Source organism: Elephantulus edwardii, unplaced genomic scaffold, assembly GCF_000299155.1.
Source record: "Elephantulus edwardii isolate Elephantulus edwardi_28Jun2011 unplaced genomic scaffold, EleEdw1.0 scaffold00088, whole genome shotgun sequence".
Classification (NCBI taxonomy): domain Eukaryota; kingdom Metazoa; phylum Chordata; class Mammalia; order Macroscelidea; family Macroscelididae; genus Elephantulus; species Elephantulus edwardii.
The window spans coordinates 4,527,547-4,540,105 of record NW_006399838.1 but is presented as its reverse complement, the minus strand read 5'-3'; the positions used below and the strand labels follow the sequence as shown (position 1 = coordinate 4,540,105).

At 38.6% G+C, this 12,559-nt stretch overlaps 1 protein-coding gene across 1 annotated transcript in view; it reads right to left on the bottom strand.

The window, feature by feature from the left end:
* Positions 1–12,559, bottom strand: part of SPATA16 (spermatogenesis associated 16) — a 343,510-nt gene that overhangs the window by 191,504 nt on the left and 139,447 nt on the right. Inside the window, exon 4 of the mRNA XM_006890379.1 lies at positions 651–740. Within this exon, the coding sequence (XP_006890441.1) occupies positions 651–740 (90 nt within the window). The remainder of the gene's footprint in view (positions 1–650; positions 741–12,559) is intronic.

Here is a 12,559-nt window from a genome sequence, read left to right as displayed (position 1 = left end):
TCTGTTTATGGTGCCAGTTTTCTAGCACTGTTCATTGTATCCTATGCGTAAATTGCTGCTTCTAAATTCATGCTAATAATTATTTGCAAGTGTTCTAGAGATAACCTAGGCCTTCTATATGCATTATTTCCAATTTCTTTTTAAAAGCTAGAGAAAGTATTTAGAGAAAGTCCAGAAAGCACCCACATTTTTAAGCTAAATTCTTGAGAAAAAGGTGTGAACATCTATGAGCAAGAGGCTGATAGAAATGCCTAGATGGTGGCTGTTAGGATCCTGTCTCTGTGACTGAATTTCTTCCCCAGAACTGGAGAAAGAGAGAAGTGGGATTGTATCATTACAACTAGGACCAGCCGCATATGCAAGGGAAAGAGGTCAAATTCATTTTTAATCTCCTGTGGAAGTTTTCCCATCATTGCCAGTGACCTCACGGCTGGAAAGTTAGAATTTTGCTAAGAGCTATGAACAAGGAATAGCTTTAATTAAAGAGAAAGATAGTCAATAACTGTTGGTTTGACGTTTATAAGACAATAATTCTGGTAAAATCATATTCCATGAGAGAAATGGAGAGTTCTATTATGCTATTACCAGAAGCTGAGAATAAAATTAATTTAAGTTGAGATAAATCTTCACGAAAGTTATAACAAACATACCGGGCGGCTTCTGAGTATCTCTCCAGACATCTAAACACTGTTGCCTGACGAAGATGATTTCGGAAATAGGATGGGTTTAAAACAATGCTCCTGTTAAAAGAGAAAAGACATGCAAGTGTTATTAGGTTTTTGAAATACAATTACCAGAAGTGTATAGGAATGAAATCACACGCATTCATATTTGATCTACTACATTTTTTTAAACAAGACAAATGAACAAAACCTTTTTCTTCCTGTAATTTTGTCAATGAAGAAAAAAGCAAATAAGACTTATTGAAAAACTAATTAAGTTTACAACTTAAAAGTGATTTGCCCCTATAGCATTGATATTTTTTACAGATAAAGAATGAAAATAATTTGAACCCAAGTTCTATTATGTACAAATCATTCATTTACTCACTCTTTTCCATCAAGTTAGAGTAAATGTATCTTACCCTCCACTGAGTGTCTAGGCCTGTGGATTGCTCTGGATGAGATCACCCAGCTTTCTCCCTGGGAATTCCTAGTGCATTTGAACTATCAGAGAGGGAGTGGTCTTTGTGTTAGTAGTGCAACTCCCTATAAACTAGACTACTAGGACAGTTATGTTTATAGATCAGGCAAAAATGTCACACTATTTATGATATATTGCTGGTAGCAAAGGATGAAGTGTTTAGTTGCTGAATTTTACCTTGAAGTAAGGAAATTGACTGCGGTATTCTTTTGGAAGGCGCTATTAGGTTGGTGCCTAACTGTGGGTGGATGTTGTAGTGGAGTTTGGTAAATGTGTTAATCACTAAATGTCACTTTGGCGTAAGTCCCTTTCTCATTTTGGGTCTCTATTTTTCTTGATGAAAATGATAAGCCTGTATTAAACTTTTCCAAGATTTGTTTTCCAGTTCTAAGATTCTATGATTGTTGGCAGGATTAGTATATTTATGAGTTTGGATTTATGTTCTAATTTTCTTTGCAATTGGAGCACATCTTGCTGTCTCTTCTGGGAGAGCAGCACTGCTTGTCTTAATGATGGCTGCTTTATCCTTCTGAAGCTCTTTCTCCTCCTCCTCATCTTGCCCATGCTGAAGCTTCAAGTCAAACCCAATTGAGAAGATGATGGTAACTCCCTTGTGACCTTCTTTATAAATTGGTAGACGTGTCGTGTCCGTTCTTCCTCCTTCCTTCCTCCCTCTCTCACCTTCCCTCCCTCCCTCCCTCCCTTGTACTATTTAGCTTGGCACTGCTCACAGCTTTGAGATAATGAAGTGAACTAGGTATCGTTCATGTCTCTTTACTTCATGAGAAGACTATTTGTGAGAGTCTGAAACGTAGCTTATACCGACAGAATATCTGTTGATTTTGTTATGTACTATTGAGTCATAGCTCACTCACAGCAGACCTTCCAGGGCTGTTTCCCAGGCTGTATATCACATGGGAAGAGACTATATATCTTTCTTTTGTAAAGCAACTGATGGACTCAAAGTACATGTCTTTGAATTGACAGCACAACTCCTTACTAGTAATAGAATATATTTGTAATAGAATATATAGTGGGTGTTATTGGTGTAAAGAACACTGGCGATGGAGGGGCCTATACTGTGCTGTTAAACTGAAAGCTGAATGGTTAGAGGCTTGGACATGGCTTGTGTCTGCCAGTGGATTCCTTGGTGGAGAGATAGACCATCTCTCTCATTACGATTTACAGCCTAGGACAACTTACTGTGTGTTACTGATGTGGGGTCCAGTGAACTTCTCTTCACAAGTTGATAAGAATGACTTGACATTAGCTCATTATTGAAGTTAATAGTTCTTAACCTTTTTTTGAGGAGTTCACAGGGCTTTTAGAGAATCACGTGAAAGCTATGCATTCTGTTCTGAAAAAATGCACCGAAAAGAATTGCTCAAATAGGAGACTCTTGTGACATTTCCGGGATATTTGTGAACTCGAGATTAAACAACAAAGCAAATGGATGAAAAGAATTCCATTCTCAGAAAAGATGTACATGAGGAGAAGAAAATGGAAACAGGCTAGCTATTTGAGCCATGAGGAAATAAAAAATTCTAGATATAAAATGATTAATTATATCATTTAGTTCAATTCCTGAGCTTTAGATATGTAACAGAAACTAGGGAGGTTTAAGAGGATTTTCTGAAATCGTACACAACTAATTAGTTAAAGAAACTAAAATGTGTCAAGTTTCCTATCTCCAGCCTTAGGGTTGTGTATTAAATCTTAAAAAAAACCACAACAGACCAACCAAACCAAAAACCTGCTGCCCAGTCAATTCCAATCCGTACGTGTAAGGGTAGAACAGTGCTCTGCTCTGTAGAATTTTCAATAACTGTGGTTTTTCAGGAATAGAACACCAGACATGGTTTTCTGAGAAGCCTCTGAGTGGATTAGAACTGTCAATAACCCGAGAGTTGTCAAACTCTTTACTGTGCCCTCCACCTATGAGTTCCCTCTTGCTCCCTCTCCAATGATGATTTCTGAGAAAGGTTTGAGTTAATGAGGCTTTACTGTACTCTTTGTAAAAGGATTTTTACAAATAATTATATTAATCTTCCAAGAACACAGATCATTTGTTTCTGTGATTTCTGATTAAAGTATTAGAAATTTAAGATCTATCATCTGGGTTAATTTCATATCTAGCAGTTGCCTTCAGAAGACAGTCTGTGTACAAAGCATGCTTTTTTATTTCATCCTTCTGAAACTAATTAGCCATGTAAAGGTAGATCAAATTGATTAAGATCAGGGTCTGGATCTTCCAACTCTAGGGCCTATAATTTTTTTTCTAACTACTTCAGAGTTAATCTCTCCACTTACTCTGTAATCACTTCTTTCTTTGTTCTCCTTCATAGCTAATTCTCCCCACTTATTCTGTAACCACTTTATTTTGCATGTTTGTGCCTAACACTGTGATGTGACAAAGCCCTTACTGAAAGGTGTTTGTGGTTTTTCTTGCCCATAATGTAGTATCCTCTCTCTCTCTCTGAGCTACTCTCCAAGGAGAATCCCGCTTTGCTAGTCAAACTCTTTTAGCAAAAAACAGATTGGACTGGAGAGAATGATGAGAAGGAACGGGCAGGAGAAGTGGTGAGAGAAGATTTTAACAAATAAGTTGAGTAATTTTTTTACTAATCAGAAAATAGTTTAATTAGATAGAGGGTAATCATCAGATTACAGAAAATGATATGCAAATGTATACCTCCCTGGTATAAGGTCAAGAAAAGAAATAGTGGGCTGAGTCCTGGGCTGTCCCCACAGTCTGGCCCAGTGGTCACTGAGTCCATAGCCCTGAGATGACAGAGAAGACCAGGGGTGTGTCATTGAATCGTGGGTTATCCCTACACCCTGGTGAAGTGGCCACTGAGTTTGGAGCCCTAAGGATGATGGGGAGGACTGGGGATGTTCCCTGAGTCATGGCCCATCTAGTGGGCACCGATCCACACCCCAAAGAAGACAGTGAGGTCCAGGAGTGTCACTGACTCATAGGCCATACACACACCCTGGTCCAATTGCCACCACGTCAACAGCCCTTAGGAAGGGTGAGATCCAGGAGTGTTGCAGAGATGTATGCCAACCCCACCACCTGTCCCAGAGGGCACTAAAGTCCATAGCTTGAGAATGATGGCTAGGACCAGGGGTGTCGCGGAGTCCTCCTCATCTATCTATATAATTGAACATACTCCTGAGCCCAGCAAAGTGCTGAGTTCACAGCCCAGAGGAAGGCAGTGAGGGGCAGGGATGTCACTGAGTTGTTGGCTTTCCCAACCCCGAGTCCTGGCGGGGTTACCAAGAGCAAACTGTGCAGGTTGGCTTTGTTCCAAGCAGCCCCTCCAGCCTTTATGGGGGGCGCCACCCCACCTTTGAGTGCACGTCCACCCTGTCCCTGGTGGTAGGAGCTCTGTGAGGGGTGACTCAGAGTTCATGTGTCCAGTAGCGACAATTTCCTAGAGTTGGTCGACCAGCTCTGTGATGGACAGTCACTTTTCTGGTTTGACCTTCGGTGTGGAATAAATGAGGTCATGAAATATGATGGACCTAGAATGTTTCAGAAAAACTGAGTATTTCCCAAAGTGAATTGAAGTTTTGTTTTGATTTTTTTACAAGTGTGTCCTTTTGTTACTTTTTATAATTAGTTTATTTACAGTAGTTTTTTTACATGGTATTTCTTTCATCTACATGGGGGGGGTAGACCCCAAGATTTCCCATCCCAGTGTCCTTGACCCTCCTCTTCCCTCTTGGGATCGTTATGCACATTTTACTTACTAGTTATCCTTCTCTTAGTACAGTAAGAGTCTTATGCACCATAGCTAGTTCATTCAGCATAATGGTCTCTAGCCTCTCCCGTGTTATACGGTATTTTTCAAAACCATTGCTCTTGAGTGCTGCGTACTATTCTGTTGTGTGAATGGCAACTGTTGACGGACGTTTGGGCTCTTTCCATGTTCATGCTATTGTGAATAATGCTGCTATGAATATCTGTGTGCAAACCTCCATTTGTGTTGCAGTTCTGTTTTCCTTGGGGTATATTCTTAGCAGTGGAATAGCTGGGTCATATGGAATCTCTAAGTTCAGCTTTTTGAGGAAATGCCAAACTATCTTCCAGAGTGGCTGTACCATTTTACAATTCCACCAACAGTGTATGAGAGTTCTAATCTCGCCACACCTTCTCCAACATTTATTGCTTGATGTCCTGTTAAGTTTTGTCACTGCAGTTGGTGTGAGATGATATCTTATTGTGGTATTGATCGCATCTCTCTTATTGCCAATGCTTTTGAGCATTTCTTCATGTGTCTGTTGGCCATTAGAATGTCTTCCTCTGTGAAAGGTCTTTCCATGTCTTTTGCCTATTTTGTAATTGGGTTATCAATCTTTTCCTTGTGGAGGCCTTGTAGCATTCTGTACATTTTCGTATGAGACTGTCATCTGAAATTACATTGCCAAATGTTTTTTCTGTTTAGTAAGTTTTCTTTTTACCCTATTGGGGAAAAGGTTTTGATGCACCCAGGGACTTAATCTTTAGAAGGTCCCACTCATCAATATTATCTTCTCCAGGTTGTGCATTTTTGGCTGTGTTTTCCAGCCTCTTTGTATTATAGGCTAGACCTTTTAAGTTTCACCCCATTTTGTCTCTTAAGATTTTCATGGTTTTGAGGTTTCACTCCAGGTTTCTAATCCACCTTGAATTGACTTATGTGTATGGTTTGAGGTATGGATCCTGCTTCAGCTTTCTGAAGGCTTCTTCAGAAGTCGAGTTTTGCCAGTACCATTTGTTGAAGAGGTTGTCATTTCCCCACTAGATAAGTTTTATTTCCTTGTCAAGTACTGATTGACCACAGGCAGATGAGCTAATTTCAAAGTTCTTCATTCTATTCCATTGGTCTTTGTATCTATCATTGTACCAGTGCCATGCTGTTTTGGTTACTATAACTATAAAGTATATTTTGAGATAAGGGAGTGTTATGCCTCTCGCTTCAATTTTTTTCCCTTTCCCATTTCATTTTTATTTTTTCAGAAGAGCTTTGCTTATGCTGAGTCTCTTTTCTTTGCAAATAAACTTGCCAATTGCTTTTCTTGTCTCTTTGAAAAATAAATTAATATCTGTAATGAGATTGTATTGACCATGTAGATTGCTTTTGATAGGATTGTGATTTTCAAAATGTTGAGTCTTCCTAATCCATGAACACGGAACATGTTTCAATTTAGTTAAGTCTCTTATTGTGTCTCACAGTACTGTTTTGTAGTTTTTCTTATAATGGTCTTTCTGTCTCTGGTTAGATTTATTCCCAAGTATTTAATCTTGTGATTGGCTGCTGTAAATGGTATTGCTTTCTTAGACTCCTGTTCTGTGTTTCATTTGTTGCTGTAGAGAAATCCCACTGATTTTTGTATATTGATCTTGTATCCTGACACTTGACCGGTCTACTAGGTCTATTTTTGTTGAGTCTTTAGGGTTCTCTGTGTACACTATTACAATATCTGCATATAGGGACAGTTTTACCAGCTCTTTGCAAATGTGGTTGCCTCTTATTTCTTTCTCTTACTACTCTAGCAAGTACTTCCAATGCAATATTTAATAGGAGTGGTGATAGTGGACAACCTTGTCTAGTCCCTTTTCCTCAGGGTATGCATTTAGTCTTTCTCTATTGAGAACGATGTTTGCTCTTGGTTTTGCATATATGCTTTTTACTATGTTGAGGAAATTCCCTTCCATTCCCATTTGTTGAGTGTTTTAATCAAAAGGGGTTGTGGGACTTTGTCAAATGCCTTTGCTGCATCAGTTGATAGGATCATGTGGCTCTCGTTCGTGGCTTTGTTTCTATGATCAATTACTTTGATTGTATTTCTTATGTTGAACCATCTTTACATACCTGGTATGAGTCCCACTTGGCTATAAAGGAATTATTTGTCTTATAAACTGTTGAATTCAATTGGCCAGGATTTTGTTAAAGATTTTTCAATCAATATGCATGAGAGATACTGGTTTGTAGCTTTCTTTTTTGGTAATGTCTTTGCCTGGTTTTGGTATGAAGGTTATACTTGCTTCATAGAATGACTCTGGGAGTGTTCCTTCTACTTAAATAGAATTGGTTATAGTTCTTTTCTGAACATTTGGTAGAATTTACTGGTAAAGCTATTTGGTCCAGAACATTTTTTGGAGGGCGGACTTTTATGTCCTGTAATGGGTCTGTTTCTGTCAATCCAAGTAGGGGGTGAGTTTCTAGGAATTTATCCATTTCCTCTAGGTTTTCAAATTTATTGGAGGATAACTTTTCATAATATCCCGATATTATTGTTTTACTTTTAACTGGTTCTATCTTCTCATTCTTTTCTTTTGTCATATTTGTCAGTGATTTGTCTATTTTATTGACCTTTTGGAATGAACAGCTCCTGTTCCGGTTGATCTTTTCAATTGTTTTTCTGTTTTCTATCCTATTGATTTCAGCCCTTATCCTCACAATTTTCTTTCTTCTCGAGCTTGTGGGAGTAGCATGTTTTTATTTTTATATTTGACAGAGGTGTTGTATTAAGTCATTCATTCTGCTCCTCCTTTTTTTAATGTGTTTGCTTATTGCTACGAACTATACCCTGAGGACTGCTTTAGCTGTATCCCAGAGGTTTTAATAAATTGTATCTTCATTTGTTTAAAGAGATTTTTTGCTTTTGCTTTTTATTTTTTTATAACTCAGTAATGCTCAAACTGTGTATTATTTTATTTCCACATTAGTAGTTTTTGTCCTTTATCCTTGTGTTTTTAATTTCTAGTTTTGTAACATTGTAGTCTGAGAATATAATTTGCATTATTTCAGTTTTTTAACGTTTGTCGAAACTTGCTTTATATCCTAATACATATTTGAGAAGAAATTGAGTTTTGCTTGGGTACAGTACCCTGAACACATCTATCCATGAGGCAAAGTTGGTTAGTTGTATAGTTTAATTCTTTTGTATCTTTGTTGAGTTTCTTTCAGGTTGACCAATCCTTCATGGAAAGTGTGTTAAATTGTGGTGTTATTTCTTTCTTCACCTGTTAGTCGTGGCTTCTATCTTCTTAATCTGTTGTTGTTGCTGTTGTTGTGTGCCATTGAGTTGCTTGTGATGCACAGTGACCCCATACAATAGCTCTGAAATCTGCTCTGTCCTGTGCCAACTTTACTCTCTCTAACATACTTACCCTCATTTCCCCAGTCACTGGATCAATCCATCTCATCGATGATCTTCCTCTCTTTCCCTGTCCCTCCACCCTTCCAAGTGTGATGTCCCTCTCCAAGGAATAGCCCTCCTACCAACATGCCTCTTCATTCTTGCCTCCAAAGAGCACTCTGGCTGCACTCTTTCCAAGAGACACATGTGTTTGTTCTTTTGGCCATCTGTGGGGTGTTCAGTTCTCTTTGCCAACTCCGCAGATCAAAGGCATTGATTCTTCTGTCATCCTTATTTATTGTACAGCTCTCAGATTCATAGCAAATGACTGCAAAAACCATGGGCGGAATCAGATGCACTTATATATAGAAGTACATATTTATAATTTTTATTTTTTTTAAAAAATTACTTCGTATTATGAGCCCTCATTTTGGTATTAATGAAATATTAGTGGAGCAAATGGGTTTGAACTATTGCTAGTCTGAACTGTGTTCTTTCAGCTATCATACAAACTTACACCAAGTGATGTGAGTCACAGTAACATATAGAATCCCAAAGAAAATCCAGACCCTGCTCCTACCCTGAAAAGTTGAGTTGTAGTTGTCTAAGAATATGCAAGAACTTAAAATAAGATATTTAGTGTTATTCCTGACTCTCTCATAATTATTCTAACATTAATGATATAGTTAACATTATGGAATAATAAATAATATAATTATTGATTAATAATAATAATAATAATGTAATGTACTATTAACAATTATAATATATTCTTTTTTGATATATCTCAGGAAAAGTTAGTGGTGTCTATAAAGTTTAGCTTTTTACTTTTATTAACTTATTTGATGTTTGTAAAAGGACATATTCATAAATATCTTTTGGTGAGTTCACTTTGTACAGGAAATGCTGATTTGTCTTTTGAAAAAAACCATTTTGTGTTTCATGCCATTTTGGGAACTGTAGGAGGTAGTCTAGGACCAAAATTGACAACCTGATTGGAACTCTAGGGGGAAAAAAAGGACAATTATAATCAAGAAGAGTTGATCTTTCTGCTGATTGGTTTGATTTTATAAAAAAGGAAAAGCTGTGCTGTAGCTGTGCTGATAGGGTTCTTGGTAAAAAATGAAATCATGATAGAATAGGTAAATTATAGGGGTCATTGGCTTTTTTGTCAGGAGAAAGGAATTGGTATGAATAACAAGCAATGATTTCTCTATCACTTCGCTCCTCTTATCTTGGGAATGCAAAATAATATTAAAAGATAAAATATTATTTTCTTTATCAATATTTACATATGGTATATTTTATGCATATAAATTATTTTTGTGAATATTTTAAAATTTCGCATTTATAATAAAGGTTGTATCATTTTATTTGAGAGAGAGTATGTGTGTATTTTGTGGTTGTTTCATTAAGTCTTACAGTTATCTCAATATTAAGAAATACAATTCCTTGCAGCCAGATAAAAAAGAAACATCATGGTATATGGAGAAAAAGTTGAGTTTGTCAAGGATCCTGTTTTACTTGGAACCACTGTCAACACCCTTGGAAACTCACTCACTCAATTACTCTAGTTGTTATCTAGTCAGAACTTACTCATAGCTGACCCTGCAGGGGATTTCTAAGCCTTCCAATCAACCCATCTTTCTTCCTCAGAGCCGCTGGTGGATTTGAACTACCATCTTTGGGTTGCCATCACCATTCACAACTGAGCGGCCACAAGAGTCTTTAACAGTTAACGCCCTAAGAGCTTTACCACTAGAGCTCCCTTCAACTGGAAATAAGAGTTAAGAAATCAAGCAATGTATTCCAATGGTGCTAGAGAAAATTACTGAGCATACCATGGACTGCCAAGAGAACAAAGAGGTCTGTCTTGGCGAGGGTAAAATCATGTTGCTCTCTGGAGGCAAGGATTTTGAAGCTCCATCTCACACACTTTGGGCATGTGACCAGGAGGGATCAGTCCTTGGAGAAGGACATCATGCTTGGAAGGGTGGAGGGACAGCACAGGAGAGGAAGGACCAGGATGAGATGGATTGACTCAGTGACTGGAGTAATAGGAGTAGGTGTGGCAGGTACAGTGAGACTGGCTTAGGATAGGGCATGGTTCAGAGTTATTGTACACAGGGTCACTATGAGTCCCAGGTGACTCAATGGCTAATAGCAACAATAACAACAAAAAAAGACCGTGGATGCCCCTTTTAGGACTAAAGTGTGCCTGACTCAAACCAGGATCTTTTAGTCACCATTGAAAATAGAAAATGGAGAAGAATTTATGCATTTGTATTGTGGTGATTATGAAGAATACTTTATGGACTGTCAGAAGGACAGAATTATCCTTAGAAAAGGGAATAGCAAGACTATATTCATGTCATGTAGACTGGACATGTTACCCAGAGAGACCAGTCGCTGGAGAAGGGTATTATGCTTTGGAAAGTACGACTCAATTCATTTCCTTGCTAGTGAGTTGGAAACAATTAAAAATTGACATCCCCCCACCCCCAGTGGGTGTTCAAGGATGTAAATAGCCAGGAAGAACATTACTATCTTTTGTCTGGGGGTTAGAATTGGCTTTTTATCGGCTAACAGTTTGCCTCCCTGTAGATTGCATCATCAGAGATTCCTTGGACAGGTGGAGGGTCAGGGGGAAAGAGGAAGATGGATTTCACAATAACTGCAACAAAGGACTGAAACACAGCAATGGCTGAGAGAAAGGAGGAAGTCAAAGAATGCTTCCACATGCCGAATACAGAGTCCATAGGAATCTGGACGGATTCAACAGCGCACAGCAGCAATAACAAGCGTGGATTAGTTCTTCTTCCCAATCAAGTACGCAGTGGTAAGGAGCTCCATTGCCAACTCAAAGGCATATGGTTCAAATCCATCAGCAGGAGAAGACAAGGAATGTCCTCCTGTGACCTTTACTTCCTTTGAAAACCTGCTGGAGGATCAGCTAGGTGTTCTTTCTGACTCGATGGTACCTAATGACAAGCGTGGCATTTGTTTACCTTTCAAAAAAACATCATTTGATGGTTTCCACTGGAGTGAAACTAAAAGTATTCAATTAATTTTAGGAAATAGACATTTTTATATTTTTGCCTTCCCACACAGCAATGTGATCTTATTCCTTTATTTGAATTTGATTGCCTATTATTCAATAATATTTTAAACATTCACATTTAAAAAATAATGATCCCATTAATTTTTTGCTAATTCTTAAATTTTCAGACTATGCATGTAAATGTGTGTGTGTATATTTATGCTGCTAAGTGCCCTGAAGTCGAATTTTGTGTCACCACGACTACAAGTGACAGAGGAGAATTGACCCCCAGGGTTTGCTACTCCAAATATGATCATCTGCACTTGGGAGCTTGTTAAAATTTCACAGTATTGATCCATTATCCAGGCCTACTTAATCAGATTCTGCTTTGTAACAGGTGTCTCAGATGACTTGTAGACATGCCAAAGATTTGGAAGTACTAATGCATGGTAGAATTCTGGTGACCTAGATGGAGAAATGATTGGAATTGTCAAGGATTTCCTCTTTCTTGGATTCATGATCAACACCGTTGATACTGGCAGTCAGGAGATCAGGAAACATGTTGGATTGGGAAAGTCCACTGTCAGGGGCCTCTCCAAATCACTGACTCTAGGTGATGCCAATTTGAAGACCAGGGTGCTCCTGATTCAGGCTATAGTCTTTGCAATCACTTGCTGTACATTTGAGAGATGGACACTGGATAAGGATGGCAGAAGAAGAATTGATGCCTTTGAGCTTTGGTGTTGGAGAAGAGCACTGAATATTCCATGGACTGCCAAAAGAGTAAACAGATACATCTTGGGAAAAGGACAGCCAGAGTGCGTGGAGGCAAGGCTGGTGAAGCTTCATCTCACAAAATTTGGTCATGTTGCAAAGAAAGGCTATTCCTTAAAGGGGAGCATCGTCTAGGAAAGGTGGAGGGTTGGCAAAGGAGAGGGAGGCTCTCAGAGAGTTGGAGTGACTGCAGCAATGGGCTTGGGTTTCAGAGATGAAGAGATCGGCGCACGGCAGGGTTCAGACTTGTTGATCATAGGGTTTCTATGAGCTGTCCTCAACTCTATGGCATCTGACAAGAGGAATAAGTAGGTGGGTAGGGAATTGTACTGCCAACCCAAAGGTTGTTGTTGTTTGTTGTTATGTGCCGTCGAGTTGCCTGCGACTCATAGCGACCCTATGTACAACAGCCCTAAACTCCGCTCTGTCCTGTGCCAATCGCACTGTCTCTGACACTCCCATCCCAATTAT